This window comes from Genypterus blacodes, unplaced genomic scaffold (assembly GCF_046128005.1).
Source record: "Genypterus blacodes isolate CSIRO-AG114 ecotype Tasmania unplaced genomic scaffold, CSIRO-AGI_Gbla_v1 ptg000020l_1, whole genome shotgun sequence".
Taxonomy (NCBI): Eukaryota; Metazoa; Chordata; class Actinopteri; order Ophidiiformes; family Ophidiidae; genus Genypterus; species Genypterus blacodes.
The window spans coordinates 529,425-552,956 of NW_027466833.1; the positions used below are offsets into that span (position 1 = coordinate 529,425).

Consider the following 23,532-nt stretch of genomic DNA (forward strand, 5'->3'; position numbering starts at 1 on the left):
AAGTATGAAGCACGAAGCGACTATGATATATGATCTATGAGCTGAGCAGGATGAGTCTCTGTGCATGTTCTCTTATCAGAACCAGTTCAAAGGTAACATCCTCTCCATACATACCCAGTGTGTGTGTGTGTGTGTGTGTGTGTGTGTGTGTGTGTGTGTGTGTGTGTGTGTGTGTGTGTTTGTGTGTGTGTGCTCGGTCACCAGTACGAGTCAATACTCTGGTGCAAAATCATCAATAATTCAAGCGTTCCAATAGTGTTTTGGCCGGGGCGACGGCGGGCCGGCAGCCAGCCTGGACACGTCCCAGCAGCTCTCATAAAGATTACCGACTGGGCCGCTGAGATAGAGGGAGAGCTCAGCCGGGCTCCTCGGGAGGAGATGGAGGATAGGACGGCAGCCACAGAGCATCAATAATACATAGAGCTGCTCTTACCCTCTCTCCAGACGGGAGAGGAGTAAAAAAAAAACTGTTTCCCTTCCCACTTCTTATTTTGGCCCTGGTACGTTTCCTCTTAGTAGGTCAGAAACTTGAGTTCACACATATTCCTCTTCGATTCTCTTTTCCGCTTTCTCTCCTCAGCACTTTACTTTACATTTTTATCCTTTGTACTAAAGTAAATCGTACAAACTGATTAACAGGAAGGCGGAGCGGCGGGTCTGCAGGTTTGACACCCGAGGGCGACTGATGCATCTTTATTTACAGGCCAATCTCTGCAGCACGCCACCATCTGCATGTGTAACAATCATGCGGGTACAGCCAGAGTTCACGGGTACAGTAACACCGCCTGACAGCTCCTGTTAGCTCCTCCCCCTTCTCCTCTAGACGACGAGTCTTCATCTGAACACCCCTCTGTCTCCCAGTGATGATGTCTTTGAAGACGAGACCCCGCCATGACTCCTGCGCCGCCACAACTCGCGACTTCAAAGGCCCCCTCTCGCCCCCCCTCGTTCATCTGCGGCGCATAATGAGCTAACAGCAGCGTCACAAAGGAACCTCCTGTTCTTTATGGTTTACCCGAGCATGTGCCCGCAGTAGTTTGTTGATTTTAGTGGTGCGTAAAAAAACCACGTTGGACAGACGGCGCAGCATAACGGAGACGGCAAGCTGTGGCTGGAGTGTCGTTAAAGAGGCGTTAAAAAAGGGAAAGGCGGGCAGACGGCGTCTTAATAAAAGACTTTAACACTTCCACTGCAATTCATTTAAGATCTCTGAACGACTCAGAGAGCTCGCCTTAATTAAACAATGGCAATTTAGCCCCGACCAAATATGGGAATTAATCGGCGTGTGCACCCGTGCATAAAGAGGGGAGCTCTGTGTGCGTCTGTGTGTGTCTGTGTGGGTCTGTGTGCGTCTGTGTGTGTGTCTGTGTGTGTGTCTGTGTGTGTGTCTGTATGGGTCTGTGTGTGTGTCTGTATGCATCTATACGTTCGTCCAAAGGCGCCATCATTCGTTTTGGGCGTCAGATTAAAGTATTTATGAATATTCGTGGCTGCTCTTGCTCCCAAACAGCAGAGAGCTTCATCCTCCTCCCCCTCTTCCTCCTCTGGGGCTCTCAGTCTCAGTCTCCTTCTTTTGAACCTTTGAAAATTCAGACTAAAACTGGGTTAATCCCATATGTTTCCTAGTTAGAATCTTGTTTTCTAAGCCAGCCGCAGCAAAACTCCTATACTGGACACAGAGAGAGAGGGAGTCAGCTAGGGATGATGTGTGAAGAAGAGGAAGAAGAAGCAGAAGAAGAGGAAGGAGAACATCTGTCCCCCTCCCCCACTCTCATTAAACAAAAACTTAATTTCTCTGAGTGTAAACAGAGAAACAATGACCTGATCTCCTTCTGTCTGCCAGTTTGTTGTTCTATCTCAGCGTCAGACGTTTAACTCATTTGCTAAAACAAATTAGAGACAAATAAGGCTTTTTAAAAATTCCTTTTGTTAAATTCTCACTCTTTTAGTTCTCCATCATGCTTGTCTGCCTGCAGGAAGTCTCACAAAGTTATCAACCGATCTCAATGAAACTCAAAGGGCAGGTTGAAGACGATCCAGGTGAGGAACCATTCAGTTGTGGCACAAGGCGGCCTGATGGTGGCGCTGTAACTCACACTTACAGGTCACAAAGGGCTGAATCTCATGAATGAATCAGTCAAAAGCAACCAAACAACCAAAGTATTTGTTCTTTTGCCTCGAACAACTGACTGGCATTGACATTACAGCAACAGGAAGTGATCAGTTCAAAAGCTTCATTTCTACATGTCACATATCTGCTCTGACCTGCTGAGTGAGAGATTGGTGTGTTGTTGTGTTGCCAGCATGTGGAGTGTTATGCCAGCATCTCAGTGTCAGTGTGTCCAGGGCAGAAGCTGTAGAACCTGTCTCATGCGTCTCCTTTTAACACGCCCAAATGTTTTCTATCTTTTTTTGCCAAAGTGGAACAAAGCTCTTTTCTCTATATATCCAATTACTGCTTCCTTATGAAAACACCACTGACCTAAATATGCGGCGGATCTTAAACACCTACATTTTTGCCCCCGAGAAGCAGAGCAGCCTTTAACAAAGAGAATGTTCAATGAAGCGTCTTTGAAACACGGAGCGGCTCGTGACGTTTCTAAATAAAGACCAGTCAAGCAGTAAAAATAGACCGACTCTTTCAACCAAACTATTCTGACGTCTTGGCATCGTTTTGATCATAGAGGTGCCTCAGCGTTTACAAAAACCCCTCTCACTTTCCTTCTTTCTGGTGTTCTTGCTGTGGTGTGAAGCGTTAAAATAAAAAGCCCACATCTCATTTCAGAGCTCAGGCAGCAGAGGCAGCAGTTGTCAGAGTTTAGACATCAAAGACGTCACTTTAAACAGACCTGATCAACACGACTTGTAACAATAAAAAGGCCCCGACGCCGACACGGTTCATCTCCCACATGAATGTTCCCAGACTAATAAAACAGCACAATGTGGACAGAGTCGTTAAAAAAAGCGAGTGAAGCTCTGTGAAGCTCCGTGAGCCGAGCTGCTGGATATGAGTTGATGTCTGCTGCTATAATTGACTTAAAAGCAAAAGCCTCTTTTCAACTGGCTCCCGGTTAAACCGACGGTATCTGCAACAAAGCCTGTGGAAATGAGTTTATCCGTCAGCGTGTGTAGCTGAAGTTCAGGGTCCAGGTTCAAGGAGAGACAGAGGAAGCTTTAATAGAGACGTGAGGAAAGGTCACGGGAAACGAGGAACCTTCTCATCCGAGTACAGAGAAGGCGTCCGAATCCATCTGTCGGCTTCCTGGTTTGGTGTTTTGGTGCCTGGTGGTGTGCAGCGGGGGGACGAGGCCGGCGGGAGGGTTGAGCGTTCCGTGGTGTTTCAGAGTCACGATCGACTGCGTTTAGCATCGTTTGCGTCTACCGCCACCTGCCAGCTCAGGCCGCGTCCACGGTGCATCTGGCCCCCGGCACAGCACGCCCCGTTTATGTGGCGTTACCTTATGTTCTGTCGGAACTAGGAACCCATTAACCTCTGAAGCCACACCAGCGCGTTTCGCTCCATACGTCTGTGACACCTCACGGGACTGAAAGGGTTCCTTGAAAGTGCTGAGGTGTCACAAAGTGGAATCTGGTAGATGAAGAAGACACTGGCAGGAGGGACGTTCCGTGCGGAGGAACCATTACGAGCTCATTAGTCACAGCAGGGGAGACCCGGGACCCGCCTGAGCAGAGATAGTGGGCCGAGGCCGGGCCTGAGGAGCCCCCGGGAGGCTCATGAAAAGCCCCTCAAGTCGTTTTTGCAGGAGTTGAAGAATTTGAGCTTTTCCCTCTTTGCCTGAACGCTCCCTTCAACTCCCTCATCGCTCACTCTCTCCAGCGATGACACAGCGGGGTCATTAGAGCCGAGGCTGAAGGAGGTGTTAATCCTGGATGCGGGGACCCCCCTCCTAGCCCATTATCGGCCCGATTGGCTAAGCTGTAGGGTCAGCAGATCACGGTGAAATAACAGAAATGCGAGAACTCCTCAGAGTGGCTCCGTGTCCCATTCCCATCCTGTGGGAGCGACACCGGGAGAGCCGATCCCCCATCTCGTTCTCCCTCCGCAGCAGATTTGGACATTGTGTGTCGCAGCTTTGGGGTGACGGGGGGGGGGGGGGGGGGGGGGATTTGGGGCTTTAAAGGGATTTCTGGCACATGTCGGATCACCTACAGGCGCCGCAGAGCAGAGGGATCTGGCTAATACTGACATCCTTATTGACATGCCGTGTACTTGCAGGATTTTCGCAAAGCACGCAAGAAAGGAAATGTGTGTTTGTGTGGACAACCCTCTGCCCCCTCCCTCCCCCCTCCTTCCTTCTATATATACACACACACACACACACACACACACACACATACATACATACACGGATCAAGAGGTCTCAAATAGCTCCGAGCCGAGCACAAGCAGCCTCTTCCCTGGCTCTCCCTTCATGTAATATTCCCTCAGACTCTCAGACAGCTTGTTTTCCTCCCATCAGAAGCTTCCAAAGCAGCCCAGAACGATGGCTGGACCTTAATCAACGGCGGTTCACAGAGAAATGCACTCCAGCAGAGGTGTGATGACCTTTCTGTTGAGAAATTATTGATGCAACGGCAGCGCGTTGGTCTAACCCCGCTGGGCGGGAGCACGAAACCCAACAGCAACTCTTGTTCTTGCGTCAGGCCGCTTTAGCGTCTTTAGCGTTATCCTTAGAGAACCCTGACGTGTCTGCGGAGAGGCGCTCTTACTTTAAAGCAGATGGAACAAACAACATGGTGCTGGTCTAGCTTTTCATACCTTCAACATTTCTTTTGAAACATAAACCCAAATATTCCTTATTTCTTCGCCCAGATCTCACATCGGTTCATTCATTTCCACATGACCACAGGCTATTGGGCGGCCAAACCTCTCGCGCTCTGATTATCCGCCTTCGTGCGGCGCTCTGGCATAAATATCAGCAGCTGGCCGTTTGTAGACAACAAATTGTGACGGCGGCGACTTTGTGTTCTCTCTCTCTCTCCCGACTTCGCATCACCTCATTATTCTTCCCTTCCGCTCTGCGCGCCACGAAAGCAAAAATGAGTTTCTGAGAAAATTGTCTATCCTACAGTAAGTGTGATGCATTCTCACGCCACAATAAATGGGCAAGAACTGTGTGTGTGTGTGACTGTGTGTGTGTGAACCAGCTTCTCTACCTGTCTTTGTTTTCTTTATCCCACCCATGACTGAGTACTTTCTGTTGTTGCCTCGCATGCAGATTTCTCATTCTCTCTCTGGTTTCCTCGCACATCTCCAACATCTTTCCTTCTATTCGTTTCATTTCCTCTCACTCTTCACCCCCCTTCCCCCCACACCCCCCCCCACACAAACACACACACACACACCGCCCCCTGCACTCCATCTTTCAGGAACGGCTCAAAGCGTTACACCGCGTGTGTGAATGTTCCTCAGATCGCGACACGGTGATATGCTCCTGCTTTGTGTTTTGCCCTCTCATTACATCACTCCTCCTCCCGCTGTACGGCATCCTGTCATCCTCGGAGCAGGACGCTAAATCAGGCTGATGGCCGTAATGACCACTGATGCTTAACGGAGGTGGACGTCTCTAACCGTGTCTGTCATTCCCTCATGGCCAACAAATCAATGCCAGCCCGTCCTCAAAATGTCAAGCGCCCGCCACTCTGAGGGATTGAAAGACAGAGCAGGATGAGGCCATTTCCTAAATGGCTTTAGCAGAGAGGGGTCGCCTGAGCAGGACGGCGGCCATACGTCAGCGTTTTTGCACACACGCGCTGGAGGAAGTCTGTAAGACACATTCCGCTCAGGCCTCGCTGAAAGACGGGCCTGCCTGCCTGCCTGTCTGCCTGCGCTCGCGGCAACTTCTGTTCTCCTCTCCCTAAGTTACTTTGGACAACACAAACAGTCTAATCTTTCTAATTAATTCCGCCTGATATCCTCAAATCTAATGCGAGTTATTTGGTTTTCTCTCTAATTATTTAGTTTCCCATGCATGGAAAAGAGATCAGGCCGTCAAGAGAAGCGGCCGATAAGCAGAGGAGAGGCAAAGACAGACAGAACGGGAGATGGATGACAGATTTGTAAGTGGATCCTGCTCGGTTCTCTGCCCTGAGGAACTACTTTTAGTGGTGCTGTAGAGGTTCAGCGGGGCAATTGAGGTCTGATGAGGATCTCTTCATTCAAAAACTCACAAATGCTTTTTCCAAATGCGTGCAAGAACCCAGCCAGTCATCATACGTATACGGTAAACAACTTTCTGTGAATGCGAGTGGGCAGAGGGCAGGTTTGACTCAGATTTGGCTGACGTTTACCTACGCCGACTATGCTGAATCACTGATTCACTGCTTTCAATAACTGATATTCTGCCAAGGTGGATTTGTTGACTTAACACCAGAAATCTAAGACTGTAGGTTTAAAGTGAGAGGTGCCAACATCAAGAAAACAATAGCTTGTTCCTTGTTTTAGGCAGTTTTCCAATAATCAGTCTGCTTTTGTTGGTTGTCAAGATGTTTAGGAGGAAGTGAGTGTGTGCTCAGACACTTAAGCAGATTTACTGTCTCCTCTTTCTTCATCCTTCCCGGGCAGATACATTCTCCTCATTATGATTCTTGCCTAAAGACACAAGCCACAGACAGTATCACACTAACGCAATTATGTCACAAGCACACTCTGGTTTTTGTTTTGCATTAAATTCTAAATGTAATTCTTCTATGTACGGGCCCTGGGCTGAACACTCAGACAGAGAAATAAAGAAACTGAAAGCTTTTGCACCATTTTGTTGACACGATTAATCGATTTTAATCAACTATTCGATTAAGACAATAATCGGATAAATAAATAATCGTTTAAGAAAATAATCGTTTAAGAAAAAAATCGATCAGAAAATAATCATCTATTATAAGTAATTATTATTACTTGGGATTCCATCAATAATCAATTTAATCAGTCAAACTCAAACTCATCCATAGTGACCTCGCCATATTTAACCCCACTGAAACTTTAAGGATGACAAACTAACCCTGGAGATCACGATGTCCTAAAAAGCTGCTGAATACTTTGCATGACTTTTACTTCTATTTCTGGTTACACAACATTATCAGCAAAACTTTCACAGAAATATTCCTCTCTCACTACTCTATTCTTCTTTAAAAAAAAATACAATACACTCTGGAAAGCACAGCTGCTGCATAGGCAAGGAACAACTACTCCGACTCGCAGCTGCTGCTCTCTTCATCTTGCCACCACCACTACGGTGATTTCCAGTGGGAAGAACCAAACCAAACAATGCTTGAGAGGAGCTAAAACAGAGCTGGAGCTGAGGCAGCAACCTTCAAAATCTCTGGAACCTCAATCACAAAGTAGAGGGTGATAAACACACTGTTGCATGGGTCTCTCCTGTGCTTGGCGGGGGGAGGGAGGGGAAGGAGCGGGAGTCAATATCCTGCTGACATCAAAGGTACTGCTGCCCTATTTCAATACTTTATACCCCTTAAAACTATTTTTCACTCCCTGCATGCACGTACTGACGAACCCTCGGAGTTCCTGTTTTAATGACCCCCACATTGAGATGAGGCGTGCAGTAAAAAATCTCCTGAACTGCATCTTTCTCCCCCCTCTGCCAGTGCAGCCATATTCAGAGGAGTGGTTTTGTTATTAATGTGCCGATTAGTATTAATGATGCAACCTCATGATCCTGGAGCTCGAGTTTCGCACCAAACGGATAACAACAAACACTACAGCGTTCATAATATCTACTATTTCTCTGGGTGGAAATCTAATTTACATCTCTAATGAACATCTACTAATCTTGTGATTCATGTCCTGTGAGCACTAATGGGTTCTGTGTCCTTAATCGACTTCTGTTCAAAGCTATTATGACAACCTGACTGTATTTGAACCAGCAGAAATGAAGATAATATGTCCTGTATCTTATTCTAAATCAGATCCTGGCATACCCACACATCTGAACAACAGAACCTGGCATCTAATTACACTGAGCTGAACTATACAATACACTTATGAGCATTATATTGGACTTCCTCCATGGAAATGTGCCCATAATATAAGACGATCCTATTGTCTCACACTCATTCTATTGGCTCCTTCCTCCTGCTTCTCCATACATCAACCAAAATAGACACATTCTCTGCCTACACACACACACATACACACACACACACACACACACACACACAATCCTGTTATGACCTGCTTCTTCGTTTACAGCAGATTAAATTAAGCACCGAGTGAAAACATCCTGAGTGTTTTGTGTTTACAACCCCAAAGATGAGGGCTGCATCCTCCAAGAGGTTGAACTCATCTTCCCCATCTGACAGCAGCTGACTGACTTCCCTTCATTGTTCCATTTCAGTAACAAGGCGAATAAATGGAAATGTCAAAAAGCTATTAATTTTGATGGGTGTCAAGCATCAAACTCGCATTGTGGAAGGGTGCTCTTGTACTACACGGATGACAAGATCCTCCTAAACTATCAGGCTGAGTCTAACAGCTGATCAACAACAACGTTCACATCCCATTCACAACATCTCAGCGCCGCTCTGCGCTCTGGTATGAAGACCAAACTGGGAGATGTTTGAATGAACATCTAGTAAAGCTCTTTCCGTACCTTTGTCTGCCTTGTGGGCGGTGTGATCAGCCTGTTCTGTCGCGCTGGAGAGGCAGGAGACGAGCACCAGGAAGGCAAAGTTATTCCGCCGCCAGCTGATCATGGTGCCCGGGCTCGGTGTGGTGTGGTGGGGCGAGACAGGGCGTAGGGGGGGGAGGGGGGGGGGAAGAAGGCGCACCGGTGATCACGCCACCGCGACCATAACACACACACACCGGGGGTGAGACGCGTCCGCTGGTGAACGCAGATTCACGGAGAAAGTAAGATGAGATGAAGCTCCACCATCCGGACTCCAGGAGAAAGAGAGGGGGAGAGAGAGAGATGCGTCGAGAAGCGTCTGTCACTCCAAGAGAGAAGCTGTCAAAAACTTTTCCTCCGCGCTGAAGTAAAAGGGGAAAACATGGAGGAGAGTGTCCGTGTGAAGGTGTCGGTCATTCGATAGAGAGATGACGGGCAGGCAGAGAGGAGGAGGAGGAGAAGGAGGAGGAAGAGGAGGATGGTGTCGGTGGTGTTGCTCGCTCCGCCGGATTCACCATCAGCTTCGTACCGGTGCTGCTACACTCTGCCATGTGCGCCACGGCCTCTGCCGGGTCCTAGCGCCGGAACGTTCCAAATCACAACCGCACCGCCCGACCTCACCCAACCCGCGTGCCGCCGGCAAGGACGTGTTTGGTCGAACGCTGCCACGTGATACCGAAACGTCGTACTACCGCTTTACTTAGTTAAAGCTACATAACCCGAATCCTTAACATAAACATTGGACTAAAGATGTATAAACTGAGTATTCACTTTATTTTCTTCACGTTGGAGTGCTTCCGTATTGTTTACAAATGTACGGAGTGCCCGCCTCCATGTCAGAACAAGGGTGGGTCACACTAACGACCACTAGAATGAGGCTCAGAGAAATGCTACACATGTGCAGATGTTAATGTCACCCTCTTGCTGATTAACTAAACATCAAATATGTATAAGTGAATAATTGTATTCATGTAATTCCCATAAGCATTCATTTTGGATTGAAACTCTGACCTTTGCCCTGTGACCTTTGCCCTTTGATCAATTTGAAAACAAATCAATAGCGAAGGTCCTGACCATGACCAGCTGACTACCATAGATTGGGACAAACACTTTTTATCGTATACATAATCCATACATTACCTTTTCTCTAGCATGATGATGAGTAATAATAATAGAACTACTACAACTACAACTGCTGCTGTGAATGATAATCAGAGGAAGATTAGAGGAAAGAAAAACAACAGAAAAGCTTCAATTGCTTCATGGGAGGCAGCTATTTTGCACAACAACATCAATTATTATAATATAGTTGTTTTCATAAAGCAGCCAGGGTGGAAACATAATGAGAGAACATCAGAAACCTCAAATCAGCGCAAAGCAAAAGCTCAGCAAAAGTCTAGCAGAGCCGAGTGTCAAATCTAAATGAAGAAATAAAGTAAACACAGTAGGGGAGACAGAGGAACATGATGAATAAAAGATGCTTTATTGCTGCATAATTGTGCCAAATGTAAATGTTGTTTGTATAGACAAAGTGCTGATCAATCATAGGGTAAAGTCAGAATACTGAAATATGAAGGGAGAATTGGAAAATAAAGAAATGATAGGAATCAAAATGCTCCAGGAGCCTCCTCATCTTTAAAAGTCCTTTGGGTGAGATTGCTCTTGCTTTCTCTCTGTCTTTACACACACACACACACACACAAAACCCCACACAAAAGACAAAACCATCATCATCCTGGCCCCATCTGTGTTTGGGGCAGGCTACCTGGTCTGGTTTAGTCGAATCTAGTTCAGTCTTTGTACGCTTCAGGCTAAATCCGCAGATGTGTCCTCGCAGGTGTCATTTCACTCAGTGTCTCAAGTGACGGACGCTCTCGGCAAAGCAGAGAAAGAGAGAGAGAGAGAGAGAGAGAGAGAGAGAGAGAGAGAGAGAGAAAGAGAGAGAGAGAGAGAGAGAGAAATGCATTTGCTTTGCTCGGGCCTGCGATGATTGAGACGTGGCCGTAAAATCCCCACAGTACTGCTGTGTAACACAAAGCATCTTCATTGTCTACACCTATAGGGAGAATAGCATCCATTCTGATTAGAGGATTGCTAGTGTGGCTCCCTGTGAGCGACTTTTACTCCCTTTTTTTCTTGAAGACATGCGGTATTAGCTTTGCCACTGGTGCATCTGGGTCACAGCCAAGACCTCGTGTCAGTCCAGGGACCTCTGGGTCCAACATTACACAGAGACCTCAATATGACATGCAGACATGCGATCCCGTAGAGAGGCCGGGCTGTCAGACAGGAGTCCTTCTTCTCTGCTGCTCCCTGTCAGCCCCGCGCTCGTCCACCGGAACAGGCCTACGCTGCAACTCTCTCTCTCTCTCATGTGGATCACCCTCGTAAAACACACATCAGTGGGTTGGATAGACACAGGCAGGATGAGCGGAGGAAGCGTACACACACTGCTGGGGCCGTGGTAAAGAGGTCACAAGTCTGTCACACACACACACACTCACATACACACACACAGGCCAAATCATTTACACCCACGGGCGATTAATTAAGAGTTCCCAAATTGTCCTAACCCGTGTGTGTGTGGAGCGTGGGAGCAGATCGCGGACCCAGCTGGACCCCGACGAAGGATTTTCTGGCTGTGAGGTGACGCTCAAATATGACTGGAGTTATTTGTTCAGTAGCTCAGCTGTGGAACTCCTAATCCTTTATATAAAAGTGTTAATACCACCGGGGAGGAACAGTCCATTACAAGCATCAGTGACAAACCTGACGTCTCCAGTCGCAGGGATTTTCATGGTTTCAGGTCAGTGGAAGGATTTCATGCTCCATCACACTACAGCACACACATACACACACACACACACAGACACACACACACACACACACAGACAGACACACACACACACACACACACTCTGCCTCTCTCTCTCTCCTCTTTTTAAAATGCAAAGCAGGAACATTCGATCTTCCAGGTCTTTATCTACAAAGTAACTTCAGTCATCAGATAAAAGTTATGGAGGTAAAACTCTAATATTTCAGCCTGGAAGTGTAGTGGACGACACGAAGCAAGAAGCAGAACATTGGTATTGGCGAGAACAAATATTTCTATACACTCCTGCTCACAACACATTATCGAAACTTCACAATAAAATACAATCAGACGTGACGAACACTCAGAGTGACACGGGGCTCTTATTTGTCATTCAGTGTATGTCGCTCTTTCTGATGACACAACATGGCTGCAGTGGATCAATCATGGATGAAAGTGATTTAATAGAAGACAATTCCTCCTTTATTCAGCATGTAACTTCATTATGCTTTGGATTGAAAACACTGTCACTGCATTTACGACTCTCTCTCTGTCTCTTTCTTTCTGTCTCTCTCTCTCTCTCTCTCTCTCTCTCTCTCTCTCTCTCTCTCTCTCTCTCTCTCTCTCTCTCTCTCTCTCTCTCTCTCTCTCTCTCTCTCTCTCTCTCTTCCCCCCAGCAGGCTCTGTTTAAATGCCACAGAGTTGTCAGTCACCTTTGCCGCACATATATACACACACACATTCACTGTATATGAAGTCTGCAGTCCCGGGCAAGTCTCCTCTCCCTCTCCCATTACAATGTCATCTCTGGTTCGGAGCGCCGTGACAAAGGGCCCCTTTCACAGACGCTCCATGTCTCCTGAGTTCTATTAGCTTGGAATTCCACTGTTCCGGATGGGAGGTTCCACAGGCCTCCAGGCGTACGTGAACCCAATGACGAAACGCCGTCTCCCTCTCCATTTTCCAAACACGAGTGGACCAATGACACAGTCAAGGTTCTTTGCTCAAAGCACCGAGACTCAATTTCCTAGGAAATGACACTGCCTGGATGTGGAATGTCCTTGGGATGATGTTATTTCATTTTTTCCAACACCGCACGGTATCTCAGTGCAGAGGGAAATATTATTCTAGATAAGGAATCAAATCATTACGTCTGTATTCACCAACTGAAAGAGAGTGAGATTGTATAATTAATGTGTTTTGCATTAAATGGAGGGAATTAATCTCAGAGGGAAGAGACAGATTGCTATTCCACTGCTTTAATACTTCAACTGTTAGTGAGCCAGGAGGTCTGGGTGTAAGAACGACTCAATCTGAACAACATATATCCTGCAGATACATAAATAAGCGTATATCAGCTATAGAAACGCTTAAACAAGATTGCGAATCCATGCAAATGATTCACAGGTAAATGGGATTCTCTCTATTCTCTTCTATCTTCACGTTGCAGTGTGTCAGGCTGTAAAACAATCAGTTCCATACAGAAAGTTGAGATCCACGAGGCATTGAGCGTAAATGTGTATCTGATGTGCATGGATGAGAGGGGAGACGATCGCTGAAAGTTCCTGATTTGCCTTTAGGGCTTTTTCATTCATCTCTGCAGGATCTGCTCCAGAAGTCTCTGCAAAATAAGAACAACAATGGAAGCAATTACCCAAAAAAAGAAAAAAAGCAGGAGAAAGTACCAAACTGCACTCAGGCCTCCCCTCCCGTCTCGGCGCGGCTTTGAGCAGGAGGGGCTCCTGCTGTTTAATTGGCTCTCACTTCCATCAGCCTCACCCCTGAGGTGGCCTCAGCCTGGCAGGAGGAATCATTCCAGCTTGCTATCTGACCAAACACCCCGGCTATGAAACCGGCCTCCTCATGTGACTCTAACCAACAGCTGGATTCTCATTTTCAGCCGGGCGCTAAAGCCACCGCGGCCCCGTCGGCAGCCGTTATACTAAACCCACCTACAAGTCAGATTTACTGGAGATTTACATGATTTACGTGCTAACTTAGAGGAATTACTGATTTCTTATGATTGAAAGCCATTAGAGGCTTGAGGTAAAGTACTTTGCATGAGACAAATTGCTGCAGGATGTCCTCAATTTATCACAACTCTAGAAGAAAATCACTCCTACATCTCCTTCAGTTAAACATTTGCTCTTCCTCTCGCACTCTTTCTTCACAATATACCGCCACAATGACATAATTATCCGGGAAAAACTGCGGCAATATCTCCAGCTCCTTTTTTAGCACACCTGAGCGGCGACGGTGAATCCATTGTTGGCACGGTTACAATAGAAGCCAGACTCACTTAAAAGCTAAACAGGGCGACCAAGCCGACTGAAAATGATGTCACAAATATATCATCTATTCAATACATGACATCATTGACAAGGTGGAATTTATAATCATAATTATACAAGCAGGTCTTAGAAGAAATAATAATAATATATGTTTTAATTTCTACTGTCTAATCTAAATTGAGAGGAGCTGCAAACTGAAGCAGAGTGGAGTGAATCACTGTCATTCTAACAGCAGCGATGGTTTTAACTAAACCAAGAATAATCAGATGGATCTTAAGTGTTTCCTGAACCAAACCCCCCTGTAACTGAGAGTAAATAAGGACATTAACAGATCTTCATCCTGTGAGCTGAATGACAAAGAGGAGCTGCTGTTAAGCAATCAAACAGCGACCTCTGCTGGACAACCACCAAACCAGTTCCCTCTTCCTCTGCTCTCTCACTGCACTCTCCCTCTCTTTACATCCCAGCTCAGGTACACACACACACAGCACTGAGGCGGCGTGTGTGTTTGGCATACTGAGTTAAACAAGTAAAGTGAAAATAAAGTAAACACTCCGAGACTGCCCACCTCCTGAGTGACTAATGTCTGTGTGTCTGTGTGTCTGTGTGTCTGTGTGTCTGTCTGTCTGTCTGTCTGTCTGTGTGTGTGTGTGTGTGTGTGTGTGTGTGTGTGTGTGTGTGTTTGTGTGTGTGTGTGTGTGTGACTAAGACTAAGGGTGACGTGCATCTCCACACACCCCTTTATCAAAATTGAAACATTTTGCATAAGCATTCAGATCTTCATTTTTAAGTTTCTATTCTATTCTATTCTCACTGATGTGTAGCCCAGTTGACAGTTGTGTTTTCATGTAATCTCCCACAAGCCCCTCAGTCTTTACCATGTGCTCGATTGATTTTTTGTGGACCAATAACAGATGAACCAGCAGCCTTAACCCTAACCCTAAGCCTCAGCCTCAGCCTCAGCCTCAGCCTCAGCAGCAGCTTTACCTTTTTAAACACCTCTGCCCGCAATCTGTTACTTTGTGATTCAGCCCTCCTCTGCTCCTGCTCCCTCTTCTTCGTCACCTCTGGCAGCTTGTAGTACATCCTACAGACACACACACACACACACACACACACCAAACACAGAGAGTTTAAGGGGACAGCTGTGGAGTTTGGGAGCGTTTGCAGTGTGACGCAGACTTTGCTTCATACTAGAGACAAGGTTTTATCTAACAGAACCACAGCCGGCAAGAACCCGGATCCAGCGATAAACAAGCCTCCCACACACTGCTTTCTCACTCCAACAAATACAACCAATTTGTTAGGAGATCCCCCCAGTCAGATAGCGTCGCTTTTGAGAAAAAATTACAATGGGAAGGCATCATCTGATCAGGTGTGTCTTTCCAGATAAGGAGGAGGGGACTAAGGAAGAGATAAGACGCACAGAAGCTAGCTCATATCTCCCAGCAAGACACTTGGATGTCAAACATTTATTGTATCCTGAATACAGTGGGTGTGTGTGTGTTTGTGTGTGTGTGTGTGTGTGTGTGAGGTGTTAGTGATGCGTGGCGCGGCCGATGTGACAAACAGGCCTGATGGATGGCGCTGAGTGTAAGACAAAGAGCGGAGGAGAGGCGGAGTGACGGCGGGGTGAGACGGGTCGCGTCTGCAGAACTCACCGTCTGGACCTCAGCTGCATCTCCCTGCCTGATATGGACCTCTCTGCAGGCTTGAAAAGGTTATCTAGGACAAGCACACACACACACACACACACACACACACACACACAGGTATGAATTTACAAGTAAGAATTAATATGTAGATGAGTTTTGGATATGTAAATGAGCACATGCAGAGGTCCGTGTGTGTCTGTGTGTGTGTGCGTAACTGTCTGGAAAAGACAGATCACACACACACACACTGTACAGTAGCACACAGACTTCTGTCAGAGGCCACTGAGGCTCTGATGCTAGATTCTTTTGAGTTTAGGCAACTAGGCGGAGGCGCTTCAGTTACCCCAAATATTCCATTTTAGTTTTATTAATGTTATTTTTGTAAAAGGCCGAGCAATCAGATCCGGCATCACAATTCCCCAAGTGTGAATTCTCCCTACATTCCTCGACTTTCTCCCCAATTTTACATCCTGGTGTCTATTCTCCTCACTTTACCTCCGACTTCCTGTCGATGCCCGTTCGCCGCATTGTGACATTATTTAACGCTTGGCCGCAAACCAATTTCCCGCGGTTTGAGATAATTAATTTAGAGTCGTCGGGATCAGATTAATGTGGAAGCTCGCCGTGCATTCACTGCACACTGAGCAGAAACACTTTCACTGATTTGCAATACTAGATAATGGCCAGCAGAGAGCAAAGTTGGATAAATGCCACACACACTATGAAAGGAACATAGAAATGGCCTTTTTTGTGCAGGGCGTCTGAGGAGAGAAGAACTGACAGCGACGCTCCCACAGCAGTCAGACGTGACTTAGTACATTACAACCTCAGGCGCTTTGTTTACTTCATTCCCAGTGTATTCCGGGGCTAAACATGTACTTGACACTTGAAAGCTGAACCCACTGGAGGACCCTTCAGCCAGAGCAGGCGGCAGATTTGGCCCGACGTGTCTAGTCCCTGCAACGTAGTAAAAGATCGATGTTGATGAGGAGGACAAGGGCCCTCCTTGGACCGGGTCCAGAGAGGAGAGGATCTGATCTGGAAGTGCTGAAGTGTGAAGTGTTCGCTGTAGTCACTTGGGGAACTGCCACACGTCCAGGGTTTACATTCCATACATCACCTGCTCTGTGCTTACTATGCTGCTGCTGCCCCCCCAAACTCACCGCTGAGTGGATCTGGCGTGGTGCACTTCCTCCTCTGCTTGCCTCCGTCATCCCCGAGGCCCTGCACCAGATCTGGATTGGAGTCGTGCAGAGCTCTCCTCCTCCTCTTCCTGGCCCTCTGCTCCAGCCTCCTCACCCGACCCTGCGATCGGTTGATGAAGTCTGGCCTGAAGAGCTGCAAAGCCTCCTGGGACGGGGGAAGAGGGATGTGCACAGTAAACTGCTGCGGTTAGCGAGAGGAACGGAAGTCTTAAACGTTTCAATCTTTAGTGAAAATATCCTCAATCTCTCCCTTAATGGCAGAGAATCCCTCCTCCTATCCCGCTGATATCCTGGAGGTGTATGCAACGCGGTAATTTTTATCTTTGGCTTTATTGGGGATAAATGTAAGAGAAGTGAAGTCATTGGGGAAATCTTCAGAAATCTCATTTGATCTTTAGCTGTTGCGGTGTCGGAATGAAACGTGTTAAATTAACTGTGTGGAAAGAAAAACTGTAATAAAACAAGAAAAGGGAGGAGGAGAAGAGCATGAAACAATATTATGAAGGGAAATCATTCAGTTATCGAGGCGTTTTGTTTTTTATGAGCCCTCTCTCTCCTCGGCAGAGACTCGGGCGAGTGAACGTACGAGAAAACACAAAGAGCACGAGAGTGGCACGTTCGCAATGTGTGTGAAATAACCGTCTGATCCAACACGGAGCCTCAACAAGCTCAACAATGTCAACAACAATCTAAATTCAGTGATATTGAAATAGAAAAGCTAATCAATAAACAACAAAATAGCAAAACCTTTTATAGGGACGCAACAATGACTATAACTCCTAAAGTCAGTATGAGTGGATGGCGGCTGAGGCTTCCTGGGAAGTTGGAGAGTTGCATGCTTCCCTGCGTCTGCGTGGGTTTCCTATAGGTGCGCCACTTTCCGCCCACAGGCCACACAGTTGTGCTCATTAGATGAAGTGGAAGCTCTAAATTGGCCCGTAGGTGTGAGTGCACGTGTGAATGACACTGTCTCCTCCTGCGTGTGAAACCTCCTGTGATGGAATCTGATGCTGCCAGAGGCTCCGGCCCCCCGGTGACCCTGCACACCACACACACACACACACACACACACACACACGGGCGCAGACGGCGTTTAGATCTACTTTCACCTGCTCAGTATCTCCACACACACACACACACACACAGGCTCCTTTCCTTTTCCATTTCCCTTTCCTTGAACTTAAAATGATTCCTCCTTCCATCTAACAGCTGAAAACTGAAGTCTCATCTGGACAACAACAATAACCTGCTGGCCCCAGAGAGCTTCATCATGGAACCCCAGAGCTCAGACCAGAAGTTTGCTTATTGGCAGAATTATTAAACACTTCTGTGTAATGCAACAGTACTGCATAAAACACAACCACAGTGAACTAGAAGGCACCGAACGTACGGAACTGCTGGTGTTATGGCGCCACCATCAGGTCGATTGGTGATTGATCGTCTATCCAAGTTTGTTACTGCAGACTGATTCTTTCCAGGCTCGTGTCCGGCCTGGTCCAGACGTTCTACGTGTGAAATTCTGTGATGAATTACTTAAAATCCCTTCGAGTGCAAATGTATGGGCAGCTACAGCGCCACCATGAGGCTGACAAACACAAACACGGCTCCTACTTTGAGGCTGAGAGTCTTGGGCGCTCCATCCGGTGAGTCCGCGACCTTTAACACCTCTGCGGAAGACGCCTCACTTTCCTGTCGACTCTCCTCACATGACGCTCGCCCGGCCTGCGTTCTGGAGTCTAGTAGAGAGAGACACACACACATGGAGACAGAGAGAGGGAGACAGAGAGAGAGAGAGAGAGAGAGAGAGAGAGGGATGTAGAAACTGTTAATTCTTTGCTGATTGCAGAAAGACTCCTCCCTCCCTCCCTCCCTCCCTCCCTCCCCTCTGTAATTTGTTGAAACACCAGTTTGCTGTTGAATAAAGAGTCGTAAAAAAGGATAATTGAGAAGCTCGGATCATTCAACCTGCAGCACACGCCGCTGAGTTATAACACAATTTTCACAATGTTCCGGAGCTCCGTCTCGGCTTTTATGATCTAGAGAAGCCGGGGAAAAATGCAGCAAGACCTCCGCCTGACCCCCCCCACCTCTTCCTCCCCCTCCTCCCCTTCCTCCCCCTCCACCCAGCTCCATCTCCAGACCCCATCCACCTCCACCGACACACCGCCACACTGTTGTCACAACTGCTGGGGAACAGGAAGAATGAAAACCCTCCAGAGGGAACCCGAGTGTGGCTGATGAATAATGTAAAGGGTGACAGTGCATCCATCCTGCAGCTGAACCTCCTCTCTATAGCTTTAATGGTGCGTACATCTGAATCACCACCTATAGCGTAACGTGGGATACTGTCACCATTCACCCCAATACACACACACACATACACACACACACACACGCATGGGAAAAATGTCAGCCACGGATTCGTGATGTTGTTCAGGCAACGGAAGTGTCGCTGACAAGGAACAGAAGAGATGTGGGACTATGGAGAGCTGTTAATTATTGAAAAAGTGGCGTTGGCGTTGGCGTGGGGGGCGGAGCCATCTGTAGGTACATGTATGTGCATGTACGGCGCCTTTGTAAGGACGCCATATGTACGCGGGAGCTCTGTTTTCTTCCAGTGTTCTGCAGGCAAATCCTGGTTTCTTTCCGTGCCGCTGTGTTGTTGTGGTAAATGAAAAAAATATGAATTATAAAAAATGTATCAGAAAAAGTGTAAGCCGTGAAACAGGCGAGGCAGGGACAGGTAATGCTGTGAAATGGCTCCGGGGCTGAGAGGCATTACCTTTTAATGAGAGTCCTCTCCGGAGTGGCACCTGCTGCTGCCAGGTCTGCACCCCGCACGCCACCCAGCGAGACACACACACACACACACACACACACACACACACACACACACTTCAAATTGTGTCTTCTATATTGTGTCACATGGCCTCCTGCTGTATCAAGGTCACATCAGCCACCTGAGCTCTGGAGTTTCAAAGTTTGGTTGTCTTTCTTTTTTTTTCCAGCGGTGACAAGAAATACGGCCCAAACATGAGGAGGATGATGAAGAACCTGCAGTAGAAAAGCTTCATGTCCGTATCATCCCTATGATACATGACTCAGCATTATTGTATTGAGTTTATGAAGGCCATGTTGGCATCATCTTCTTCAGAAAGTGATGCAAAACTCTCATTTCTGCATCTGCTTCAGAATCTGTCCATACATTTAACCCTTTCCAGGCTTCCGCATTCATATGTTTATATTCCGCTTGTGTCACGTGATTGGAGTGGAGGGGTGTGTGTGTGCGTGTGTGTGTGTGTGCGTGTGTGTGTCTGTGTGTGTGTGTGTGTGTGTGTGTGTGCGTGTGCGTGTGCGTGTGCGTGTGTCTGTGTGTGTGGGGGGCGTGGCCCCAGAGAAGATGCCCCCGATGACAAAAAGTAAACATTGCTTCTTATCATGAGCACACACAGCTTTGATCTTCCCCTGGCTGGTGTATCGGGGGGGGAGGGATTGTTTGAGATCTATATTTGGATGCATGAACAATGAGCAGTGAGACTCTTGTTGTTACAAAATACAGGAGCTGCTGCTTTACAGATGAGATAATATACTGGATCCAACTCTCTCTTTTATATCTTTCTTTGATTTGCTTTGTGCGTGCGTGTGTGTATCACTTGGCATTTATCTAAAAGGATAAGTATCACACACACACACACACACACACACACACACACACACACGCTAATGTAACCTTTTAGTGTACCTTTATAAAGTGGCCTTGGAGTGTGTGTGTGTGTGCTATCAGGGAAAGTGTGCGATGAAAGGTTACGACTCAGTTAACAAATCAAGAGTAAGAGGGGACGTTCCACCTCAGCGCTGCCTTCGCACGGCTGCTACAACTCTGACCTCTGATCTTATCTACAGTAGTTACAGGAAATACGAGTCAGTGAAAGGAGGCTACGGGTCAAGCTATGTAGCTTCAGAGGTTTGCTTCTGCAGTTTGAAGTGTGTGAGGTTCATACTGCACCTGTGCCAGTGTGCTGTCTGTGTGTGTCGCTGCTGGGTGAAGGACAGGCCGTCTCCTCTGCGTCTCTCCTCCGCCCGCCTGCCTTTGCGTTCGCGGGGCTCGACCCTTTCACTCGTCCCAGAGCGGGGCCGCAGCAGTGTGTGTCTGCATCGCCACCATCGCTGTTAACACTGTGTGCGACCTGCTGGACCTTTTGACCTCGCTGCTTTGATAAAGGACCCCCGCGATGATTCAATCCAGTCTCTTGGCCGTTGTATTTTTCCCGGATTGATGCAGTTAGTTTGGATTTCCCATAATCCTCATCGGTTTTGGCTGGTGTGACGTCCCTGTGCGATCTCCTGCTGAGGCGAATGGACAAGGTGGACCTGTACAGACCGGGCTGGGCGGCTCTCCCTCCCTCCAAATCCCCAAGGGAAATGGAGAGAGGCTTGTAGAGGAAGACAACAGAGCTGGCACACCCCAGAGACACGTGAACATGGATGCAGGATCGATAGGAGCGCCGTGACGACAGGTGTACCAGCGACTCGGCCATCGTGTCCGCCTCGCTGATCTTCTGCCTGTTATGCAAAAAGCGAACTCTCCTCTTTTCCGATCCTCTCACTGCACATTCATCAGCGCCCAAGTCGACCCGTCTGAACCCATTTGGGCTCACAATGGCGGGATTCTCTCTGCACGGGCTCAGTGGAGAGTGCCAGACTCTCATATTGGATGTGGATACGTGTAAAGCTCCTCTCCCAGGAGACGATCAGCTCTACCGGAGTTGGTGTTGGATAAGATGGACAGACAGGATTGGGAAAGGTGGATTCTGATGGCAGGACCTTCTGAGCTGCAACAGGGAAAGACAAAAACGCAGTCTTTGGACGTTTCCCAATGGTATTTAAGAGACTCGCGGTCCTAAACGTGTTGGAAGGCCCAGTGTAAGAAACACTTGGTGCTATCTGACAGGTGGCAGATGGTGGTAACGCTTCTAGACGTGAGCACAGGCTCTCCCTCTCTCCTCGCCTCCTCCACACATCCCTGGACAGGACATTCCTGTTCAGCAGAGCAGTAATATCCCTACTGGAGTCCTGCCAAAAGAAGGAAATAAATACAGTTTTGTATCAGAGCTGAGCTTCTCCTCCCCAAACTCCACCACCCTGCAGCTGAGGTGAAACAGACAAACGCAGAGGATCTTTGCTGCTCTGATGGGATCTCATTATAAGCTTGGATAAAAATAATGCTTAAGACTGTAACATGAAACAAACCTAAGCACAATGTGAATGCGGGGCTGTGTGACTGTGGGGTTGGGTGGGATTCTGGGTGGGTTTTTTGTGTTTTTTCTCTCTCTCTCTCTCTCTCTCTCTCTCTCTCTCTCTCTCTCTCTCTCTCTCTCTCTCTCTCTCTCAACTTATGATGCGATTCATCGCTGTTGAACATCATCCTGTAAGAACTGTGTATACCCTATGACATCATTGCTTGTACTCAGGGTCTATGCATAGAGTTTAACAACAATAGTAGTGATAATACAACCTTCCTTCCTTCCTTCCTTCTCTCTCTCTCTCTCTCTACTCTTTCTCCCCTTTCTGTGTAAACAATGATCGCCAAAATATCCTACACCTGTTTGCACAAGGCACTTAGTAAGTAAGTCACCTGTGATCAACGCTCAGACCTGCAGGAGCATGTTCAGGTCCAGATGTCTGAACTTCTCTAATGGACAGACAACGTAATTATCCAGGATGATTGTGTTCCAGAAGCATTCAGAGAGAGATTTCTATGGACATGTTCTCTCTCTGTGGGGTCCAGGCCCTTGAGTGTCCTAAGTGTCACAGGTCAGTTATTTTTCAGCCACGTGGGTCCTGAGCTGTCTGTAGGATAGACGTTATCGCCCAGAGGGACGGCGGGGTGTGTCCACCTACAGGACCCTACAGGGTTCCCTCTGCCATCGGCTATGTTCCTGAAGTTACGGCCCTGTAAAGCCCCTGGAGACTTTGTATCTTATGTTTGGCTTTACAAATAAAGTTGGCTTGACTTAAGGCACAAACAGGTTTGACACACTCTATACTTACTATATAATTATATATAGATGTGTACACAGCGCAAACACAACACTCATCTGCATAAACAGCACAAGTGCTAAGGTGACAGAACCTCAGGCTAAGCAGATAAACACGCTCTTCACTCTGACGTCCAGCAGTTCGTCACCTCACATTTCATCTCTGGTTCTGACACAGAATCAAACACACTGTACATTATGCAGCGCTGCAGCTTCTGGCTTTAAACAGGCTCCACTTGAAAAGCGAGTTCACTTCAAAGTCATGTTAGTCAAATTGAAAGGAGATTATCAGACTTACATACTCATCACAAAAGTACAGCGCTCTCGTCAGTGGAGGGAAGCGTTCTGCCAACACTTCAAGATCACATTATTCACTTCATTTTATCATTCCATCATCCTTGCAGCCATCTTCATCCTCTCGCCTTCCAGCAGGGAGTGATATCATTGAGAGAATAACCTCCTCCTCCTCCTCCTCCTCCTCCTTCTCGCTGCCCTAAACAATATAAAAACCTGTTCTGTAGCTCAGCTGATGATGACGTTGTGTCCGACATTGTCATTACCTCGCTCCTTGCCCAGTGCCTGAATGCCAAACAACACTGTGGAATGTGATCACGATGATGTCATGCGCCATGTTCTCCATTCAGGTCTGCCATATTAAACATAATGCAGTTATTACCCTCAGCTAGAGGCCTAATTTAGTTCTAGATAAGATTTGTCATGCATGTTAAACAATGTCACAGTGCCACCTTGTAAATGGAAGCGGTGTTCCTGACCTTTGGGGCCGTGTGTGTGAACGCTACAGTGCATACAGTAGTAGGAGAGTCATTATGTTTACAACGCCTCTTCCCCTTTGAGCTCCAGCAGCTACACGGAAATAGAAATTCAT

The 23,532-nt window shown here is 47.3% G+C and overlaps 2 protein-coding genes across 3 annotated transcripts in view; both read right to left on the reverse strand.

The window, feature by feature from the left end:
- Positions 1 to 9,163, reverse strand: part of adam12b (ADAM metallopeptidase domain 12b) — a 63,187-nt gene extending 54,024 nt beyond the window's left edge. For both annotated transcript variants that reach the window (XM_076141790.1, XM_076141789.1), the window contains exon 1: positions 8,628 to 9,163. In XM_076141790.1, the coding sequence (XP_075997905.1) occupies positions 8,628 to 8,730 (103 nt within the window). In that variant the 5' untranslated portion in view covers positions 8,731 to 9,163. The remainder of the gene's footprint in view (positions 1 to 8,627) is intronic.
- A 2,967-nt stretch (positions 9,164 to 12,130) lies between these two features.
- LOC142991664 (uncharacterized) lies at positions 12,131 to 21,201 on the reverse strand. The gene is made up of 6 exons (XM_076141754.1): positions 20,615 to 21,201; positions 18,220 to 18,344; positions 16,567 to 16,753; positions 15,410 to 15,473; positions 14,736 to 14,835; positions 12,131 to 13,078 (listed from the first exon to the last, which is right to left on the reverse strand). Exons 1-6 carry the CDS (start codon positions 21,144 to 21,146, stop codon positions 13,049 to 13,051), a joined length of 1,038 nt encoding a protein of 345 aa, XP_075997869.1. The 5' UTR covers positions 21,147 to 21,201; the 3' UTR covers positions 12,131 to 13,048.
- Between the last annotated feature and the right edge of the window lie 2,331 nt (positions 21,202 to 23,532).

Excerpts from the sequence above, each read along its gene's own strand:
- LOC142991664 (XM_076141754.1), bottom strand. The coding sequence starts at position 21,146 with ATGGCCGAGTCGCTGGTACACCTGTCGTCACGGCGCTCCTATCGATCC. Across the intron at positions 16,754-18,219 it reads CCAAGACTCTCAGCCTCAAA|GAGGCTTTGCAGCTCTTCAG; the intron begins GTAGGAGCCGTG and ends CCCCCGTCCCAG. Across the intron at positions 13,079-14,735 it reads GGGCAGAGGTGTTTAAAAAG|AGACTTCTGGAGCAGATCCT; the intron begins GTAAAGCTGCTG and ends CTTATTTTGCAG.